The following is a 23,233-nucleotide window of genomic DNA, read 5'->3' as shown; positions in this document are numbered from 1 at the left end:
GTTATATGACGGCCATCCACTCAATTTCAACATTGTGTGAACAGATCCTTTCTGTGTTTTTAATCCACTCCTGGTTTTGGTTGCAATATGAGGACCACAATACTGACTGAAATATACGTAGTGTGAACCCAGCCTCAGAGGGTAAGAAATGTTAATGTTAATTTATATTTGGATTGCAAAAAAAAAAACACGTACCTGTGCACAGGATGGTACAGCCAATCAATGGCTTCTGCAGTCACATATAGGCTTCAGTATCCTGTGTACAGTGTGCGGGGACATCAGCATCCAGGCACTTACATCTGGGCCTCTAGAACAGTGAAGAACAGTGAGGAAATTACATTTCTCAGCAGCATCAGCTCTGCTCTCCTTCCTCCCACTCCTCATCTGTATACCCCCAAAAGTCACCACATAAATGCATAAAACAACTGTACCAGAACACAGGAGACATGATAGTAAATGACAGCGCGGCTGATTTACTAGCGTGTTCCCAACAAAGAATTTACGGGTTTCCGTCCATTTTCCCAGTTGCACAACACTGTGAGCCGGCCAGTTCACAGAGCAGCCGGTGTCAGTGAAGATCAAGATGGCGATGGAGGCTGTATATCGAGTGGGGTCCCACCTTAGTCACTTACTGGCTGAGCGGACCACACACGTCATGACCCGGGTCCAGCTCAGACCAGGAAGTGTCCGAGGCTTGGAGTGGGGGAGATAAGAACATGTTATTTCTTTTATCCTCCCCCTCCCCAGCACTTGTTAAAAAAAATTTATTTGCCGGGACTGCTCCCCTAAATTTCTAGGCTCGGAAATAATAAAAAACTGAAAAAAAATCAGATAGCGGAGACTGACATAACTTTATTTTTGAGTTGAAAAGCGGTGTGGATCATCTGAACAGAAGCTATGAGGCTATTGGGCCTAAATGATAAAGAACGCATGCGTGTTTTTTTTTTTTTTTGCAATTCTGTATGTACACTTTAGTACTTGAGCATTTTAAATACACTTAAAGGAACATGCGTAGCAGACAGTGGTGCTAATTTTGTATCTCTGTATTTTGTATTTAAGTATTTTATTTCATGCCAGCATTGCCGACATACTTAAGCAGCGCCCATTGAATGTCATGTCCTTGTGTCATGTATTCGTGAAACAGCCGTCTCTCGTTGTGTAGAACGCACCTGTTTTACCCTGCTCTTGATGTTGGAATAAAGTATCCGTTTGCTATATCAGGTGAGTGCCGCTATTGCCTTTCATGGATAAGTAGACTTTACAAATTTCTTAGATGAGCGTTGCCTCCAGTGGATGTTTGTTATGCACATGTTCTGATATTAGGATTGCTGAAGCCAGTAGTGCCAGCTGTTCTACAATAAAAAAAAAAGTTATTTTTTTTTTTATTTTAGTTGCAACATAACAAAATGTATATGTATATATATATATATATATTGTGGACATGTCACTGGTAAAGTGCTCGAGGGGATGTACATCTCACCCAGGTTGATACATAGTGTGAGATGGTGAGTCCAGGAGGCATCTGTGCTCAGCAGTGTTATGCTGCTGAGCTATTATTTATTATTGCCGGGCCTGGACTTACATGGAATGGCAGGTAGGTTTTGGTAGTGGGACTTGCCATTCCCTCCCCCTCGATCCAGTGTGGGTTTTGGGATCAGGTGAGCTCTGATCCCAATCAGCCTGAGAAGGCAAAAGGTGTGCTCAGTGTACAGGTCCTGGCTCTCAGTCAGGAGTGAACAGCCTGCAGGCTGGGTTTGCTGCGAGCAAAGGATACTGTCGCTGCTGGGGGGCTTACTCAGCGACTCTGCTTACCAAGTGCCAGATAGGTGACCGGTTGTTAGTAAGTGCCCGGACGGGCAGGACCTTTTGTTTTGTTTGTTCTGAAAAGCACGGTATTGCTATTTTTCTGTTATGGACTGTTTATGATACAAATAAACACCAAGCTGTTTTTTATAAGTCCAAGTTTGCTGACTGAACTGTGTCCAAACACACCATCCCCCGGGAAGATCCCTACAATTGGTGCTGCGGAGCGGGCAAAACGGTTGCTAGGGGCAACGGTGTGCATCAACTTGGCTACAGCTGCTTATGTCCTGGGTGAAGGCTGCGGCTTCACTCCAAAAACAGACAAGCAACATGGAGGAGATGATGAAGCAGTTAATGCAAGTGAGTCTGCAACAGCAACAAGCTCTGACAGACGCTAACCTGCGCCATGAGCAGGCTCTGACAGCCGCTAACCTGCGCCACGAGCAGGCTAATCGGCAGCAACAACAGGCTCTGACAGATGCGAATATGCGCCACGAACAAGCGATGGCCCAACAACAGAGACTTATTGAGCACCTGATAGCAAAGCAAGAGGCGTCTGCAGGTGCTAATCCCCAGCTGGTGGCAGCAGCCGCGCCAGAGACTTTGTCTGTGAGAAGAGCCGTGCAGCGTGCGCTGCAAAAGATGACTGCTGATGACGATGTTGAGGCCTACTTAACTGTCTTTGAGCGTGTGGCTGAGCGAGAAAGGTTGCCATCCACTGAGTGGGCAGAGGTCATTGCTCCCTATTTAACAGGCGAACCTCAAAAGGCCTATTATGACCTCAGTGAGCAAGAGGTCAAAGACTATCCTCGGCTAAAAGCAGAGATACTCGCCCGACTAGGAGTTACTGCTGCTGTCCGTGCCCGGAGGGTCCGCAACTGGAGCTACAGTCTGGACAAGTCAGCGAGGTCCCAGATGTATGATCTGATCCATCTGGCAAGAAAGTGGTTGGAGCCAGATACCTCTACTCCTGCCCAGATCCTAGAGAGGGTCGTGATGGATCGCTACCTCCGTGCACTTCCTGCTGATCTGCAACGCTTGGTGGGACAAGGCGACCCTAGGAGTGCCGACGAACTCGTCAGCCTTGTGGAGAGGTTCCAGGCGACCGAGGACTACCTCCGTGATGTTCCTACAGCACCGTCACCTCCCCGGAGTGCCAGATCTGTGCCGTCAGCTGGTAAGAGACTTCCATCTATTGGGGGAGTGTGGAGGGGTGCTGATAGAGGGAAGAGCGCTCAGGAGGTGTCTCAGGGGCAAAAGACTGGTGGTGGTCCCCGGTGGCTAAGTGGCCCTAAAAAGGACTCCCTGCCAAGGAGACCAGGCCCTATCCAGTGCTGGAGATGCCATGAGACGGGACATATGTCTGCCCATTGCCCTCTTACCACTGAGCCCATGGAGTGTGACGCTAGCCGGCGTCAGTCGCTATTTGCGGAGCCGTCTTTTGTTGCAGTCACTGGACTAGAGACTGAACCACAAGTCTGCAACATTACTGTAAATGACTTCCCTGTTAAGGCGTTGCTGGACTCAGGAAGCCTTGTCACCCTGGTGCATGCCAGCCTGGTGGCTGGGGACTTTGTGCCAAAAAGACATATGAGTGTGGTGTGCATACATGGTGATACAAAGGTTTACCCTATAATACTGGCTAATGTCGGGACTGAACTAGGCGCTGTACAGTATGAAGTGGGTGTGGTTAAAAACCTTATGCATAATGTGATATTGGGGCGTGATTTTCCATTGTTCTGGGCTCTATGGGGAAAACAACAATCCCCTGAAAGGAGTGAGGAGACCCCTAAGTCTATTGCATTACCCACGGTAACTGATAAAAATGTACAGGATGAAAATGATGCTTTTCCTTTGCAGGTCCTGGCTGGTGAGGAAGAGGCTCCTCCCACTGCGCAGAATGTTCCAGACTTAGAGGTGTCTAGGGATAATTTTGGTACTGCACAATTACAGGACCCCACTCTCAAAAATGCGAGAGAGCAGGTCACTGTTATGAATGGGGTACCTCAGGAACCAGAAGCTGAGAAAAAGTTTCCACATTTTTCTGTGACTAATGATCTCTACTATAGAGTCACTAAGATTAATGATGAGGTTGTGGAACAGCTTCTGGTGCCTAAGTCGTACCGGCGTCAGGTACTCGACATGGCTCATAATCATGTCCTTGGGGGCCACTTGGGGACAGATAAAACACAGGAGAGAGTCCTCCAGAGGTTTTATTGGCCTGCGATTTATGCTGACATAAAAAAATACTGTGAGTCGTGCCCCACATGTCAGCTTAGCGCTCCAGTGTCGCATTTTCGCAGTCCTTTGGTCCCACTCCCCATCATAGAGGTACCTTTTGACCGGATCGCAATGGACTTGGTGGGTCCCATTGTAAAGTCGGCTAGGGGACACCAGTACATTCTAGTTGTGTTGGACTACGCGACCCGCTATCCTGAGGCTGTACCCCTAAGAAACACTGCCTCTAAAACCATTGCACGGGAATTGTTTTATATGTTTTCCAGGGTGGGGATCCCCAAGGAAATCTTGACTGACCAAGGTACCCCATTTGTGTCAAAGGTAATGAAGGACCTGTGCAAACTGTTTAAAATCTCACACCTACGTACCTCTGTATATCACCCACAGACAGACGGGTTAGTGGAGAGGTTTAATAAAACCCTGAAACATATGTTAAAAAAAGTGGTGGAAAAGGATGGTCGTGATTGGGATCACTTACTACCCTACCTGATGTTTTCTATTAGGGAAGTACCCCAAGCGTCCACAGGGTTCTCTCCCTTCGAATTAGTCTATGGTCGTCACCCTAGGGGTTTGTTGGATATAGCGAAAGAGACATGGGAAAGTGAGTCCACCCCATACAAGAGTGTTATAGAGCATGTAGCACAAATGCAGGACCGTATAGCCACTGTAATGCCCCTAGTAAGGGAACACCTCCAGAGGGCGCAAGAGGGCCAAAGCAGAATTTACAATCGTTCTGCAAGAATCAGGACATTTAGCCCAGGTGACCGGGTACTCATACTTGTTCCCACGGTAGAAAGCAAATTCTTAGCAAAGTGGCAGGGTCCCTATGAAATTGTAGAGAAGATCAGTGAGGTCAACTACAGGGTACACCAACCAGGTAGAAGGAAGCCTTTTCAAGTTTATCACATAAACTTGATCAAGCCCTGGAAAGACAGGGAATCCTTGGTGGCGACAAATCCTGTTGGTCATCTGTCACCACCAATCCCTCTGGTCAGGATTGGTGACACCCTATCGGTGTCCCAGAAGCAGGAAGCTAAGGAGTTCCTGCAGAAAAATAAAAACAAGTTTTCTGACCTACCAGGGCGTACGCATCTCATTAGTCACCATATTGAAACTGAGCCTAGAAGCAGAGTAAACCTTAAGCCCTATAGGATACCAGAAGCCCGGAGGGAGGCGGTATCATCCGAGGTAAAACGTATGCTTGACCTAGGAGTCATTGAGGTGTCCCAGAGCGAGTGGTCCAGCCCGATTGTGTTAATCCCAAAGCCCAATGGAACTTGGAGGTTCTGTAATGACTTTAGAAAGTTAAAATGAGATCTCCAAGTTCGATGCCTACCCCATGCCCAGGGTAGATGAGTTGATAGAAAGGATGGGTAATGCCAGGTACATAACTACCCTTGATCTTACTAAGGGCTACTGGCAGATCCCCCTCACTCCTGAGGCTAGAGAGAAGACTGCGTTCTCCACCCCTGATGGGCTCTTCCAATATGTAGTGATGCCATTCGGGTTACATGGAGCCCCTGCCACTTTTCAGAGGTTGATGGACTTGATTCTGCGACCACATCGGGATTACTCTGCTGCCTACCTCGATGATGTGGTCATTTTTAGCCCGGATTGGGAAAGTCACCTCTGTAAGGTCCAGGCGGTGTTAGATGCCATAAGTGATGCGGGGTTAACCATCAATGCAGAGAAGTGTGCACTAGCCTTAGAGGAGGCCAAATACTTGGGCTACATTATTGGGAGGGGGTTAGTGAAACCACAACTAAATAAAATCGAGGCAATACAGAATTGGCCTCAACCCCTCACAAAGAAACAGGTCAGAGCTTTCCTGGGTGTTACGGGCTATTACCGTAGGTTTGTGCCAAATTTTGCCTCAGTTGCAGCCCCACTAACTGACCTGACAAAGGGTGCGAAGTCCGCAATGGTGACATGGACTCCAGAGGCCGAGAAGGCTTTTCAAAGCCTCAAGTCTGCCCTGTGCCAACAGCCTGTGCTAGTTACCCCTGACTTTAGGCGAGAGTTTCTAGTACAGACAGATGCCTCTAACACAGGGTTAGGTGCCGTCCTCTCACAGGTCGTGAATGGCGAGGAGCACCCGGTGATGTACTTAAGTAGGAAGCTATCCCCGGCCGAGAAAAACTATGCCATAGTTGAGCGAGAATGTCTGGCAGTGAAGTGGGCCCTAGAATCCCTGAGGTACTACTTACTAGGCAGGAGGTTTAAGTTAGTGACAGACCATGCCCCCCTAACATGGATGAAAATAAACAAGGAGAAGAATGCAAGGGTGACTAGGTGGTTTCTGTCCCTACAAAACTTTAATTTCACTGTGGAACACCGGCCAGGGAAATTACAGGCAAATGCTGACGCCCTATCAAGGGTACACTGCCTGTGGGGACAATACGCTCAGCCCTCCGGTCTGAAGAAGAGGGGGGGGATATGTGGACATGTCACTGGTAAAGTGCTCGAGGGGATGTACATCTCACCCAGGTTGATACATAGTGTGAGATGGTGAGTCCAGGAGGCATCTGTGCTCAGCAGTGTTATGCTGCTGAGCTATTATTTATTATTGCCGGGCCTGGACTTACATGGAATGGCAGGTAGGTTTTGGTAGTGGGACTTGCCATTCCCTCCCCCTCGATCCAGTGTGGGTTTTGGGATCAGGTGAGCTCTGATCCCAATCAGCCTGAGAAGGCAAAAGCTCTAGTCAGTCTGAAAGGGATTGCTCTCAGTCAGGAGTGAACAGCCTGCAGGCTGGGTTTGCTGCGAGCAAAGGATACTGTCGCTGCTGGGGGGCTTACTCAGCGACTCTGCTTACCAAGTGCCAGATAGGTGACCGGTTGTTAGTAAGTGCCCGGACGGGCAGGACCTTTTGTTTTGTTTGTTCTGAAAAGCACGGTATTGCTATTTTTCTGTTATGGACTGTTTATGATACAAATAAACACCAAGCTGTTTTTTATAAGTCCAAGTTTGCTGACTGAACTGTGTCCAAACACACCATCCCCCGGGAAGATCCCTACAATATATATATATATATATATATATATATATATATATATATATAAAATTTATTTTTCTCTCCTCTTTTAAATGTGCGCTCTGAGTCCCATGAGTAATCCCATAATGCACAGGGCCAGGTTCTCTGCAATCTGTCAGGCTGGAATGTGTTCTTACTCCCAGTGTCTAAGATAAGAACAGGAATGTGGGAATGGAGGAAACTGAGAACAAAAGGTAAAGAGTTACTTTTCTACCTTCCATATATTACACTACAGCGGTTGTGTTATCTATATGTGCTGTCCCTATATATACAAGATCAGCAGATCATCCTCTGTTACTGTACATACAGTACGTATATATCTATATAAATTTAAGGGGAGTTTAATCTGTTCTATGGTACTGGGGGGAAGGGCCATGATTTATGTCTATGTGACTTTCTTCTTCTTGAACTTCATACGTGTATATGTTTCGGTCTCATTTTACAAAGCTTATGTTTTTCAAATTTTTATATCCTTTTATTTTAGAATATTAATATATTTTATTTATTTTTTATTTAACTTTTATTAGGTTTTGATTAGGAAAAAAAGTAAACAACAAAAAAAAAAACAACAGAAAACTTAGTCATCAGATCCATGCGGGGATTTAGTATGTTTCAAGACAAAAGATTAAATACATTTATATTTCATTTATTTTAAGACACTTCAACATTAAAATTACTAAATTTAAAAAAAAAAACGAAATATAAAATAGCAATTTCTCATTCCCAATTTGTATTTATTTATTTTTTTTAATCCAGTAAAATGTGCAAACATTCAATAACCTATTCCTGAATGATATACCGTCTCTATACAACTATATAAATAGAGTGTGGGCTCTTTAAAATCTGAGCAACTAATCCATCTTGTGTAAAACGGCAGGAATTTTAATCCTATTATTGCATTTTTTTATTTTGTTTTCAATTTTCTCTTTTTTTTGTGAAACCATAGAAAAGGGATAGGTGTAAATTATATAAGCAGAATAATGTTCCTACCCTCGAACTGTATATGGTAAAAGTATTATAGCTCATTATATAAGTCACTTCTTGTGATCATACAGTATAGACGCCGCAGACTCCAAGGTGACTCCCAATCTTCTACATTATGTAAAGTAAGGGGGTATAAAACTCCTTGTAATACATACTGCAGCTGCTGCAGAGCCATGAGGTTCTGCAGCAGCTGAGGTGTATTATGAGGGTCTGCAGCAGCTGAGGTGTATTATGAGGGTCCGAGTCTGAGATGTATTATGAGGTTCTGCAGCAGCTGAGGTGTTTTATGAGGTTCTGCAGTAGCTGAGGTGTATTATGATGTTGTGCAGCAGCTGAGGTATATTATGAGGTTCTGCGGCAGATTAAGAGTATTATGATGTTCTGCAGCAGCTGAGAGGTGTATTATGAGGTTCTGCAGTAGCTGAGGTGTATTATGATGTTGTGCAGCAGCTGAGGTATATTATGAGGTTCTGCGGCAGATTAAGTGTATTATGATGTTCTGCAGCAGCTGAGAGGTGTATTATGAGGTTCTGCAGCAGCTGAGGTGTATTATGAGGTTCTGCAGCAACTAAGGTGTAGGTTGATGTTCTGAAGCAGCTCAGGTGTATTATGAGGTTCTGCAGCAGCTGAGGTGTATTATGATGTTCTGCAGCAGCTGAGGTGTATTATGAGGTTCTGCAGCAGCTGAGGTGTATTATTAGGTTCTGCAGCAGCTGAGGTGTATTATGAGGTTCTGCAGCAGCAGAGGTGTATTATGAGGTTCTGTAGCAGCTGAGGTGTGTATTATGAGGTTCTGCAGCAGCTTACTTGTATTATGAGGTTCTGCAGCAGCTGAGGTGTATTATGAGGTTCTGCAGCACTTGAGGTGTGTATTATGATCTTCTGCAACAGATAAGGTATGTATTATGAGGTTCTGCAGCGGCTCAGGTGTGTATTATGAGGTTCTGCAGCAGCTGAGATGTGCATTATGAGGTTCCGCAGCAGCTGAGGAGTATTATGAGGTTCTGCAGCAGCTGAGGTGTATTATGAGGTTCTCCAGCAGCTGAGGTGTAGTATGAGGTTCTGCAGCAGCTGAGGTGTATTATAGGGTTCTGCAGCAGCTGATGTGTGTATGATGAGGTTCTGCAGCTGATAAGATGTATTATGAGGTTCTGCAGCAGCTGAGGTGTTTATGAGGTTCTGCAGCAGCTGAGGTGTATCATAACAACATTCTGCAATATCTGTGGTATACATATTATGAAATTCTGCAAGAGCTGAGCTTTGTATTATAAGACTCTGCGCCATCTGGGGTGAATACTAATGATGTTCCTCTGCAAAGATCACCTCTATAATACAAATCATATTGTGTGTTCAGAACTTTATGTTCTCATGATGCTTAATAGCAACAATCTGCCTGCAACCTTTAGTTTTTGTTCCCACGACTTACCAAACATTGCAAAGAATGGCCCCGGTTGTTGAACAATGGCCAGAAATAATGTTCACAACAATGGCCTTTCTTTGCGATCTTTAGTACGTTGTGAGAACATAGCCTTATAACAATCCAAGAACATCCAAAATACTATGAAAACCTAACCTAAGCTCTATTAGAATTTTTTTCTCTTTCTTTCCATGGGACTGCCCCATTAGGAGAACCCATTTGGATGCTCTAGTCTAGTAGATGCTAATGTAATACTACATTTCTCCTGTAGGGGCTGGACAGCCTTAGATTCTCCTAGCAATAGCAGCTGATTTCAGCCTGTGACTCTCTGTACTGGTTGGAACTCCTGTGTTTAGTCTGTTTTTTTTCCAACCAGCACAAATCAGAAAATCTGCCTTCAGGAGACTGGACCTGGATTTCTGGTAAGTACAGCTTTGTTTTACAGCATGACAACAACAAATAATAATGAATGTATATTGTATACTTGCTTTATCTACTGTTGATTTAGATTTTTAAAGTTATAACAACAGGGACACTTTAAGTAGTAAATGACAACTTTTCACTAACAGCATGTATATGTTAAAGTGTCACTGTCGTTATAACTTTCAAAATCTATATCAACAGTAGATGTGATATAAAGCAAGTCGGCAATTTACATTATTATTATTATTATTATTATTATTATTATTATTATTATTATTATTATTATTATTTTGTTGTTATCATGCTGTAAAACAAAGCTATACTTACTTGTATCCAGGTCCAGTCTCCAGAAGGCAGATTTTTAGACTTGTGCTGGTTGGAAAAAACAGACTAAACACATGACATCCCGGCCAGTACAGAGAGTCATGTGTCTGTCAATTAAATGTCCCTCTTCTCTGTGAGTGCAGATGACCTGGAAAACACGAGACTTCTTGTGTCTCTTTGGGGAAAAAAAAGTAAATAAAAAGGGGTCTAAACACAGGAATTGCCATGTTTTCCATGATAACTTTAAAAAAGTTGTAATGTATATTGCAAACTTGCTTTATATCACATCTACTGTTGATTTACATGTTGAAAGTCATAATGACAGTGACACTTTAAAGGAGAAGTCCGGTGTTTTCTAAAACAGGCAACCTGGAGGGGGGGGGGGGGGGGGGGGGGAATTGGAATTGATTTCAAGTAACAACTTCGGTGAGCGGCAGGAGCAGCTTCAGGACCCGCACCGGGCTCCAGGATCTCCGGGGTGTCCACTTCACAACCTGGCTGATGGACTGGCCGCTCAGTATGGGACGCCGCTCCAATCACTGGTTCGCTAAGCTGCCAGTCCATCATCTGGGACAGGCATTTTTCCGCTGACTGGTGACGTCATTACAACTCGGGGGAAAATGACTTCCGGCGAGGGTCCCGCGGCTGCTCCAGCCGCTCACCACAGGCACGGGGAGAGGTAAGTTGTAAACAAAAATCAATTTACTCTCTCCCCCTGCAGACTGGGGGCTTTTAGAAAATGTCAAACTTCTCCTTTACATAGGCACTGTCACTTAAAAAAACTAACTTTTGATGTGTTGTAGAGACAGGTTTTGATTGGATGGAATCTGGGTGTTCACACCACCACCGATTGCTTGAATTCTATGGGGAAATTTGTGCTAACCATTCTTTTGTGTCACATGACCGAGATAGACCCCCTAATGTAAGTCTATGGAACCACATTGGTTTGCATGTACAGAGGGTAAAGAAATTTGTGTCTGACAATCAGTTGGGGTCTGAACATTCCTCATCCTGACCGATCAAAGCTTGTTACATGTCTCTAAGACACATCAAAAGTTGTTTAGGTTATGTTCACATAGTAAAGACGGTGAATAAAGAAGAACTGTTTAATACATAGTTTAATACACTGTGTGCATTGGATGTCCGTCATTCCATTGAGGTCAATTAAAATGCGGTAATAACTAGAGATGAGCGAACCTGGAGCATGCTCAAGTCGATCCGAACCCGAACTTTGATTAGCGGTGGCTGCTGAAGTTGGATAAAGCCCTAAGGCAATGTGGAAATCATGGATATAGTCATTGGCTGTATCCATGTTTTCCAGACAACCTTAGAGCTTTATCCAAGTTCAGCAGCCCCCGCTAATCAAATAGCGAACGATCGGGTTCGGATCAACTCGAACCCGAACCCGGTTCACTCATCTCTAGTAATAACAAAAGTTGTTTTTAAGGAAAAACCAGGTGCCTTTTCTCTCTTTTTTTTTTTTTTTTTACACAGTGTGAACATAGCCTTAAAGTGACAGGTACATTTTAACATTTTGTGTGTGGAAGGATAGATGAATTTCCAATAGACTTTAAGCATTTATATCACTGAATGAATTTTATGAAATTAAGTAGAATGATTGAAGGACGAAAAAAAACCTCCATAAAGTCACTGTGATTTTCCAGCCCTTTATGTCATCGCTTTCTAGAACACTGAACCTTCCAGTTATATTGCACTAAATGGAGAGCGATTGATAGCTGGAATGGATTACGTGAATGGTAAATGGTCACTCCCCGAGTCTGTTAATGATTGAGGAAAAGACAAACGTAGGCAAGAAATGTTTACCCATATATGTATCAGCGTGAGGCCTACACGGAAGTGGCCGTCCATATAACGCTGCCTCGATGTCTCAGTCTAGGTAAGGAAATCCTAATTATCTTAGATGAGAACAGTAATGGATTACATATAGTAAATGGGGATCGGGACCTAGTAGTGCGGGAGACCAGGGTAAGGGACATGCAGAGGATACTGCACCCTGGTGGCTTCGTATCTACAGCTCTCCCTGTTCAGGTAGGAGAGATTTACTGGTAGGTCACTACCTAGAATTTAGCCAACAATGTTCTAAGACCTCATGGACACGGCAGAGCTGTGTATGGGGGCATAGTGGCTCCACAGGGAATTGTGTCCCAAGGTACAAGGACGAAAAAACAAGGCTACCAGGAGAGAATACAGTCATCATATGGTATCTAAGGATACATGCCTAGATTACATTGAGGTGCTTTAGGCTTCTGTGGGTGATACATAACTGTTCTGTACAACTCCCAGGTTGTTCAGTCCCATAATATGGTTTATAGTATATGAGCACACATTTGTCACTGTTCAGCCACAGCTAGAATTGAATCCAAAAGGTCAGACCTGATAGGAATGGAGATCTATCAGATCAGCACTCGTGTAATAAGCCTTTCACACGGCTCAATGATTGTTCTGCCCGTCACTCTCATTATTGCTGGTAGCACATCCTCAGCTGGCCAAAGAGGAGTTTTAGGGCCACACGATGCCAAGGATCAGCTGATGAATGATGGGTTGCTTGTTCATCGGTTGATCACTGTGTCTTTTACGTAAGGCAATAATGGGCCTCTTCAGCCAAAGACAGCCCCATGTAAAAGGCCATCAATATAAAGCATAGACTGATACTTTGTATTCACTTCTGTGTTTGGTTCTGAAAATTGCATCAAAAACTGACACAAAAAAATACATGCGTGATTTCAGCCTTAAAGTGAATGTAGGTACGTTTTTTTAACATGAACAGTTCGGCGTCGGCACAGGGATGCCGGTGGCGTGGTCCTTTTTTTGAGGCAATGCCTGGTCTCTGCGTACAGTGCCGGTCTGTTAATGAGCGCCTGCCCACCCAGGAGCACTTTGGGCAAGTCTGCCAGCCTTCAGTGTGACAATCTCCCCTCCCCTCTGTGACACGGCTTCGTTGATTCTTGAAAAAAGGACCGTGCCAGTGGAATCTCCAAGTGAATCCCCAAGTGATGTACCTAGTGGTACATTTGCTTTAAAAGGATAAGTAGCTGATTATAAAATTTCTTTATTCCAGCTTTAATTTATTGGGTAAGTGTATGTTCACACGGAGGAATAGGCACGTATTCAGCGAGGAGCTGAAGAGGAAAGTTTTCTACTTGATATTCCTCGCCTAGGGCTCATGCACACTGAGCGAGGCTATGTGCACACTGAGGAAAAGGCGAGGAATTAGGTGAGGAATTGAAGAGGAAATTCAGCTTGAAATTCCTCACGTAAAATATGTACAAAGCAAAGTCCCATTGTGTTCAATGGGTTTTCTGCTCTGTTGTTCACATTGCAGAATTTCCAAGCAGAATTTTCTGCTGTAGAACTGCTAGAGGAATCCTATAGAAGTCAATGGGGGGGCTTAAATTCTGCTTGAATTCTGCCTGAAAACTTTCTGCTTTAACCCTTTAACCCCTAGACGATCCTGGACGTAGGGTTACGTCATGGAAGTCTGTCCCCAGACGACCCATGACGTAACCTTACGTCCTGGGTGTTTTTCCCGCTATGAAGCACGCTCCGGAGCGGAGCGCGCTTCATAGCAGGTGGGGGCCGGCTGCAATCAGCAGCCGGGACCTCACCGGTAATGACACGCTGCAGCGATCGCTCTGCCGCGTGTCAGTAACCCCTTAAACGCCGCAATCGCGGCGCGACCGCGGCGTTTAAGTGTAAGTGACAGGGGGAGTCCCCTGTCACTTACCGATCGGGACCCCCGCAGTGTGACTGCGGGGGTCCCGATCGTTGAAACGGACCGCCGGAGGTCTCTCACCTTCCTCCGTGCGGTCCGATCGGCGATCTGCTGCACTGAGCTTGCACAGGCAGGCTCAATGAGCAGATCGCCGATAACACTGATCAATGCTATGCCTATGGCATAGCATTCATCAGTGTAGAAATCAAAGTACTGTATGTAGAAGTCCCCCAAAGGGACTTCAAAAGTGTAAAAAAAAAAAAGTTGTACTTCGCAATGACAGGCTGAATTTTTCCATAAAATATGCTGCGAAACCAGAAAAAAATTATATGCCCAGTGAAATTGAGAAAAACCCGCAATTATTTTTCTTTGGGGGGGGCTTCATTTTTACGCCGTGTGTCCTATGGAAAAAGGATATATAAGGTTATATATGTTCCTCAAGTCATTACGATTAAAACGATATGTAACATGTATAACTTATATTGTATCTGATGGCCTGTAAAAAATTAAAACCATTGTTAACAAATATACGTTCATTAAAATCGCTATATTCCCAGGCTTATAGCGCTTTTATCCTTTGGTCTATGGGGCTGTGTCAGGTACCTTGATTGCGCATATGCAACTTTTTGATCGCTTTATATAAAATTTTTTCTGGATTTGATGCGACCAAAAATGCGCAATTTTGCACTTTGGGATTTTTTTGCGCTTACAACGATTACCGTGCGAGATCAGGAATGTGATTAATTAATAGTTCGGGCGATTACGCACGCGGCGATAGCAAACATGTTTATTTATTTATTTATTTTTATTTGTAAAATGGGAAAAGGGGGGTGATTTAGACTTTTATTAGTGGAGGGGATTTTTTATTAATAAAAACACTTTTTTTAACTTTCCCTTACAGTAATATGAAGCCCCCTGGGGGACTTCTATATACACAGAACTGATCTCCCATTGAGATCAATCCTGTGTATATAATAGAGCAATGATCCATCAGATCGGTGCTCTATTATAATGGTCTGCTGCAGACCATCTGAATAGATTGCGGAGCCGGGATCAGCGTCATTCCGACGCTGAGCCCCGGCCGACTCATTAGAACAGATCTCCCCTCCGCGATCGCATCGCGGGGGGGAGATCCCCCACTGGACACCAGGGAGAGGGGGCACAGCTGCTATTCAAATGCAGCTGTCAGCTTTGACAGCGGCATTTGAATAGTTAATTAGCCGGCCGCGCCGATCGGCCGTGCCGGCTAATACACGCGGTCCCTGGCTGCACTTAGCAACCGGGGACCGCGCGCTGCAGAGAGGGCTCACGTCGGGAGCCCTCTCTGTTTACTCTTAACGGCCGCATGACGGGTATACCCGTCATGCGTCGTTAAGAGGTTAATTACTCGAGAATTGCTCAGTGTGCATATACCCCAAAAGACGAGGAATAGAAGAGGTATCCGCTCTTAAATTCTGCTTGAAATTCCTCCCATAAAAGGGTGGGTTCATAGGGCGGGTTCATACTACGGAATTCTCGCGGACAATGTCCGCGGAATTCCGTCGTGTGTCCGCGCGCACGGCTGCGCGCCTTTCCGCCGGCTCCATAGACACCATTCTATGGGCCGGCGTATTCCGCTATCCGTCGAAAGAAGTGACATGTCCAGGAGGAATTTCAAACTGAAATTAAGAGCGGTTTCTGCTTCAATTCCTCACCTATTCCTCAGTGTGCACATATCCTAACCTGGTAGTAAGTGTACAATTTTCAAGCAGTGCCATCATTGGGGAAGTTAAGCATTACGCATGTGCCCATTCATATCTGTGTGTTGTCTATGTAATGCAAGACAGGTCCTCCATTGCATGAGACACTCATTTTAACCACTCTCTATTCAGACCGAGAGATGAGGATCCTAAACAGTGGATGACCCATCTATAGACTTGTTGGACGCTTCTAAACCTCCTTCCCCCTGCTCCGTACTCAACCCAAGGATAACATGATCTTTTCTCATTTTACAGATGATTGAGCTTCATTTCACGTGACTGGTCTGCTCAACCAGCAGAGAGATGGAGACTGTGGTTATCGTAGCTATTGGAGTCCTGGCTACAATCTTTCTGGCTTCCTTTGTGGCCTTGGTTGTGGTCTGCAGGCAGCGCTACTGCCGGACCAAGAATCTTCTCACACACTACAACAACAAGTAAGAGTACAAGACTGCAGTAGTATAGGTCAGATGATCAACCACTGCTGTCACAGCTATCATACATGCTGTTGGGTCTGGTGGCAGACAGATCAATAGGTGGTTTCTTCTATCGACAAGTGAATGGATATAGTGGGGACTATCTACACTGAGACTAGGGGCTAAATGTCTGCATAAAAGGTCTTGCATATTGTATATGTATATGTAATCAAAATATCTGTAAATTTAAGAAGATTGTGCTTCATTAAGATCCTTAAGGAGAAGTCCCACCCAGGGGAGAAAATAAGCAATTTTTGCTTACCTCTCCCCGTGCCAGCGATGAGCAGCATGACCAGCTCTGGGACCCCTACTGATATGCATTTTCTGTCATCACAACTCGGGGGACCATCCCAATCCTGGCTGATAGGCAACCCGCTCAGCCAATCAGTGACTGCTGTGGTGCCCCAAGGCAGTCACTGACTGGCTAAACGGTCAGTCCATCAGCTGGGTTGTAACGTTGGCTCAGGTGGAGATTTTGGAGCTCGGCGGGGGTCTCGGAGCGGCAATCAAATGCTGGAGAGGCACGGGGAGAGGTGAGTTTGTGTAGTTTTCCCCCCTGTTCCTGCTGTTAGAAAAATTTTGCCCCTGGCTGGACTTATCTTTAATAGGATATAATAAGAAATGATTCAGCACAAATTGCATTCCGTCTGAATTGCACAAAAAATTCTTTGTATGCATTTGTTTGTATGCATCACAGCTTCCATCTCCTTTATTCACCGGGCCAGGAGCTCTACACCCTGCTGTACAGGAGCAGGGACTTTTGCTTTTGACAGGAGTCCCCTGACCATGTACATACTTTGCACGGGCAGTAGGGGAACTTTCGAATGCAAAACAAATTTGATGATAGTTGCTGAATCAGAACCGAAACTGATCGAGGGTGATTTGCTGATCTCTAGGGATGACTTTTCCATGACCGAGGTCTTCAAAGGCCTGGAGCAAACTAATGTGTTCTTTCATACAATGATGGTGGTTTGGTATAAACCATTACATTTCTCTAAGGTGTACACTAGTGTAATGTAGGCCTGACTTTAATCTTGTATATACAGTAGATACAGTCTTGTATATACAGCAGATTAAAATAGTTTTCTGCAGCCTCTTTATTCAGCAGGAGGAACAGAGAGTCCCAACTCTCACTGATAATAAATTAGTCGGTGCCCTCAAGGTGGCCATACACATTAGATAGAAGTTGCTGGTTAAACAGCTGTATGAACAATCTACTGATGAATGCACTAGTGCAGGTATACACATTTTAGTCCATGTTGGTTGTTAAGGTGGCCAGAACAATAAGGCTGTGCAGAAAAATTCATCATGGCTGAGTCTTTTTTGCAACAACATCAACTGTTGGTGGAGTAAGGGGGCTGTCATACACTTTCAATACATTTTACCTATTGTTTATAGGTTCCCTATGGGGAGTGGTAAGCTGCTGCTGCTGACCGCTCTGGTGAACCTTCTGAGAACATAAAGTTAAGATCCATGTGTTGGGAGACCCTCACATACCTTATACTGTCAACGGAACTCACTACTAGTGGTGGGGGGGTTGGCAGACTATAGTCTAAGGTGTATGGGCACCATAAAGCACATACAGTTTTTTCATTCTTTCAGCTTGAAAAAATACCAATTGTACAGACAAAAAACATGTCAAATGTAGTGATGAGCGAATAGTGAGATATTCGAATATTCGATATTCGTACGAATATCCCGCGAATATTCGAATGTTCGATCGAATATTCGATCCCATTAAAGTCTATGGGAACAAGTATTCGATTAGTGAAAAACATCTATTTGACCATTTGGAGGGTGAAACCGAAAGCTGGGAGACTTAAACGCTTATCGAATATTTATCGAATATTCGCGGGATATTCGTACGAATATCGAATATTCGAATATCTCACTATTCGATCGAATATCTATTCGATCGAACAGTATTCGCTCATCACTAGTCAAATGTTCAGATTTGGAATGTATTTTCAGCTGGCGATGTCTGTGCAGCCCTTTGCTTTAATCAGCCGTCAGTCGTGCATCTCTTATTACAATGAGTGATGTTGTGCGGCCGGCCAAATATATCTGCCCGATTTGGCCCTAACAGGGCCTTTACTTTCATCCAATAAACGTTTTGGATGAAATTGTCGGCTGTTATCAACTATAATTTTGTGTATGGTTACCATAAGAACATCATCATTGTTACAGTCATAGATAATTCCTTTAAGAGGAATCTGTATTCATGTATATGTATTTGTCCTTTTTAAAGGCCAACTGTGGATTTAATTGGAGCAATGGAAACGCAGTCTGAGCCTTCCGACCTGGAAATGGACGATGTTGTGATCACCAACCCACAAATCGAGGCTATTTTAGAAGACGAAGACTGGATTGAAGATGCATCGTATGTTTAGAAAGCATTATAACAATCTAATTACAATAAAACCTCTCCAGAAGAGACATCTAGACTATGTTATATTGGTCCATTTTATGAGAAGACAACCTCCACATCTAGACTAGTTTATGTTGATCTCTTCTATGAGAAGATCACCTCTACATCTAGACTGGTTTATATTGACCCCTTTTATGAGAAGACAACCTCGACATCTAGACTAGTTTATATTGACCTCTTCTATTGGAAGATGACCTCCACATCTAGACTAGTTTATATCGGCCTCTTATATTGGAAGATGACCTCCACATCTAGACTAGTTTATATCGGCCTCTTCTATGAGAAGATCACCTACACATCTAGACTAGTTTATATCAGCCTCTTATATGAGAAGATGACCTCCACATCTAGACTAGTTTATACTGGCCCCTTGATTCAGCCCAATACAAAAGTATTTATTGTATGTTATGTAAGGAATGTATTAATTCTATGTTTTATTTTTAAAAAAATCACTAATCAATGTTGTTTTTGTGTTTCTATAGTGGCCTTGTGTCCCATTGCATCTCAATTCTGAAGGTAAGTATAAAAGAACATACCAAATTACTAGATGGTCTATAGTAGCTGGGTCCCTGAGAATAAATCCTAGTATTTGTTATATGATTACACAACTGGGATGGTGGTCAGGGATTGAATTGCTTACGTCCAAAAATTTTATATAATATATAATCTGTTAACCCCTTTAATTGGACGACTTCTTTTATAGATATGCCATACACTGACTGAAAAACTTGTTGCTATGACCATGGGGTCAGGTGCTAAAATGAAAAGTCCATCCAGTTTGAGCGATATCATTGTTGTTGCCAAGAGAATTAGTCCCAGGTAAGAATTTTTAGTAAGTGTCAAGCTGGGTACATATGCTAGGCTAATGTTTCTGTGTGGTGTTGATCACGGTGACCACAAATAAAGATATGTCAATTACATTTTATACCGTCTTAAACATGATAGAAAACAGCATTCAGTGTGTACTGAACTGCTTTTGAAGGGTATGTGCACACTGAGCAATTCTCGTGGAATTTCAAGCAGATTCCGCGTCAAATTTCTGCCCTTAAAAAATGAGCAGTTATGCTCAATGGGGCTTAAATTCTGCTCGAAATTCCACTTGAAGGCCCAGTTCACACTGAGCAAGAACAGTCGAACCTCTCCGCGCTCAGTGTCTCACTGTGAGTGAGGGAGAGGGCGCGAGTCCACTGCTGCCGCTCTCCGCTCAATGGAATGACATGTCATTTCTTTGAGCAGAAAGCGGCGGCAGCAGAGGAGCGCACTACCTCACCTTCACTCAAAGCAGCACACTGAGCACGGTGGGGTTCCGCCGCAGATTTCCGATGTTCTTGCTCAGTGTGAACGGGGCCATATTCCGCTCCTATTCTGCCAGAGCAGAAAAGGAGAGGAATTTCAAGCAGAAGTCTTTCCTCTTCAATTCCTCGGGGAATCCACGAGAATTGCTCAGTTTGCACCATGGCTGTGGAGTCGGTAAGCCGCAGCTCCGACTCCAACTCCGACTCCTCAATTTTCTCAGGACCGACTCCGACTCCTAAATTTTATCAGGACCGACTCCAACTCCCGGAGTTATTTATCACACTGGCTCAGCAGCTTCTCCCTAATGTCCTACATGATTTCTGAGGGAATAAGGAAACATATAAAGCAGATTCTCCTGTGTGTGCAGTGGATGCAGCCAGTCTCCAGCCTCCATGTCCTGAACAACTCAGAACTAGACTAGATGGAGCAGGTGGTCTTTTCCTGCTGACAATCTTCTATGTTTTTTACTAATTATTCACCATACACAAAGAAACACTGCTAACAATGCCAGATCCCTGTGAAATAAAGCTCAGCCACAGTGATATACAGGGGGCCACACATAGTGATATAGAAAGGGGTCACACATAGTGATATAGAGAAGGGTCACACATAGTGATATAGAGGTCACACAGTGATATAGAAGGTCACTGTGGGGGCACACAATAGCACGCACGCACACACACACACACAGCCTGCTGCAGCCATAGCGCACACACACAGCTTGCTGCAGCCATAGCGCACACCACAAACAGCCTGCTGCAGCCATAGCACACACACACACAGCTTGCTGCAGCCATAGCGCACACCACACACACACCCACACAGCCTGCTGCGGCCATAGCACACATAAACACAGCCTGCTGCAGCCATAGAGTGCACACACACACACACAGCTTGCTGCAGCCATAGCACACATGCACACAGCCTGCTGCAGCCATAGCGCACACACACACACACACACACACACACACAGCCTGCTGCAGTCATAGCACACATGCACACAGCCTGCTGCAGCCATAGCGCACACACACACACACACACACACACAGCCTGCTGCAGTCATAGCACACACACAGCCTGCTGCAGCCAAAGCACACACACACATACACACAGCTGCAGCCATTGAACACTGAAGAAAAACACACAATCTTCTCCCAGAGAGAAAACACCACACTGAGGACAGAAGTTTCACCTACACTACTTATGTCTTCTCCTCCTCTTCTATATTACACAGGATATCTTTATATTACACTGCTGCTCATATACAGTCATCAAGCATCCAGGTAGAGAACAGCACAGATCTCCCCCCACACAATGGACTCTTCCTGCTCAGAAACAAACTGCCAAATAGTGACCGATAACTTTTCCATGACCCCCCTCATGTAATAGGGCCAGTGTTCTATTAGAATGTTGCTCATAATATATATTCATGAGCAAAACTTGTAAAATTCATATCAAAATTAAATTCTACATTTTTTAAAGATTTAAAGCTGGAGTCGGAGTCGGTACTTTTTTTTTTTCCAACTCCGACTCCAGCCAAAGCTAGCTCCAACTCCAACTCCGACTCCACAGCCCTGGTGTGCACACTGAGAAACTGTGACAGAAAATCTCTAGCGAAATTCGGCGCTTGCGCCCGCTCGTGGACTGCGGCAACGTGAACGTGTTCATTCTTTGGACGGACAACGGAATCTGCCCATGCATAGAATGGAGTCTATGACACGGGCGGAGACACAAGCACCGAATTCCGCAACGGATTTTCCATCACAATTCCTCAGTGTGCACATAACCTAACTGCATTTAAAGGGGTTATCCAGCGCTACAAAAACATGGCCACTTTTGCCCCACGCTTGTCTCCAGTTCAGGTTTGCAATTTAGCTCCATTTACTTCAATGAAACTGAGTTTCAAACCCTGCCCAATCTGAAGACAAGAGCAGTGCAAAAGTGGCCATGTTTTTGTAGCACTGGATAACCCCTTTAATTGCAACTCCTCTCTTGACATTGGGTTGGTATTGCATCAGCCTCACTCATGTTGCTCCAGCTGCGTCAAACTGCTGATTTTGCCAATGAGAAGCCAAAAGACCCAGATATTTTCATTGCAGAAGCCACTGTTGGAGATATATACTAGTAAATGGTGTTAATTAAAGCCCTATTACACAAATCGATTATTGGACATTGAGGCCGATAATCGCTTCGATGATCAGCAGACATGCTCGATGTCGGTTGATTGTCGTCTTTCAGTGTCTTTTCAAGATATTGAAAGAAAAATTACAAAGATGGCGATGATCTGCTGCTGTAGCGCCGTGCAAATAAGACAAGTCTTTTTTCGGGGGAAGTGCTATTTCACTCCCCCTGGCCAGGGGAGAGAAATAAGGCATCGCCGCAAACCTCCCTGGAATACTCACCAGCATCCTTGCTGAAGCAGGAGTGCATGAGTAGCGGGACGTGCTAGCAGGACATTGGTCAGGCTTGTGGGGGAACGTGCGGAGGATGTGGGGGCCATGGACCAGTATGCCCCGGGCTGTGAAGGTCTATGAGGGGATTAGGTGAGTCAGAGGTGGCAGCGGCAGCCTTACTTTCAGGGGGGGGGGGAACCTTACTTTTGGGGAGTGTCCTAGTTTAGAGCAGGGGTGCCTTATTTTTAAGGGATTCCTTACTATAGGCTATTTGGGGTGTCTTATTTTAGGAGGGTGTTGGAGGCTTCGGGGAAACATGGTGGGAGCAGCAGCAGCAGGCCGCCACCATTGCCAATGGGCTCCCCGAACAATCTAAGGATCATTTGGGCAGCCCTCCAGTACTTAACCGCTCGCTGTCAGCCCATGTAGCGCTGCCAGCAAGCAGGGAACGAGGAGCAAGTGAACACTGACTGACAGGTAGGCGCTTGCTTGCTCCCGCTGATCAGCCCGTGAATAGGGGCCTTAGAGATAAGCACAACTTGAGCATGCTCCAGTCTGATCGTTCAACATTTGAATATCGGTGGCTGGAAGTTGGATGCAGCCCTAGGGAGTCTGGGAAAACATGGATACAGCCTATGGCCTATGGCTGTATCTATGTTTTTCATCCACCTGCATTCAAATGCTGAACAATTAGACGGTCTACAGTGGTCATTCATGTGCATGTAATAAGAAGGGATCTGAACTGTTCCACTTCTTAGTGACTCTGAAAGAGTAGAGTATATGGATAGGGGTTGTGCAGAACAAAAGAGTATATCGAACTCACAAAGTTAGCTCATATACCCAGGACAAGGATAATAAGCTAAGTAGTGGGGCTACGGTTAAAAGGGTTATCCAGTGCTACAAAAACATGGCCACTTTTCCCCCTCTCTTGTCTCCAGGTTGGGTGGG

General features: G+C 44.8%; 1 protein-coding gene across 2 annotated transcripts in view; it reads left to right on the top strand.

Annotated features, from left to right (window-relative positions):
- The first annotated feature begins 7,201 nt into the window (after nucleotides 1–7,201).
- The window catches only part of TMEM98 (transmembrane protein 98), a 30,636-nt gene continuing 14,604 nt past the window's right edge, over nucleotides 7,202–23,233 (top strand). Inside the window, exons 1-5 of one of the 2 annotated variants that reach the window (XM_069952022.1) lie at nucleotides 7,202–7,269; nucleotides 15,951–16,129; nucleotides 18,417–18,548; nucleotides 19,079–19,112; nucleotides 19,300–19,415. In XM_069952022.1, coding sequence (XP_069808123.1) covers nucleotides 15,999–16,129; nucleotides 18,417–18,548; nucleotides 19,079–19,112; nucleotides 19,300–19,415 — 413 coding nt within the window. In that variant the 5' untranslated portion in view covers nucleotides 7,202–7,269; nucleotides 15,951–15,998. Of the gene's footprint in view, nucleotides 7,270–12,026; nucleotides 12,121–15,950; nucleotides 16,130–18,416; nucleotides 18,549–19,078; nucleotides 19,113–19,299; nucleotides 19,416–23,233 lie in introns of those variants that run through there. The other variant, XM_069952021.1, reaches the window with a different exon arrangement.

Source organism: Dendropsophus ebraccatus, chromosome 14 (genome assembly GCF_027789765.1).
Source record: "Dendropsophus ebraccatus isolate aDenEbr1 chromosome 14, aDenEbr1.pat, whole genome shotgun sequence".
Taxonomy (NCBI): domain Eukaryota; kingdom Metazoa; phylum Chordata; class Amphibia; order Anura; family Hylidae; genus Dendropsophus; species Dendropsophus ebraccatus.
This window is presented reverse-complemented; position numbering and strand designations above follow the sequence as displayed.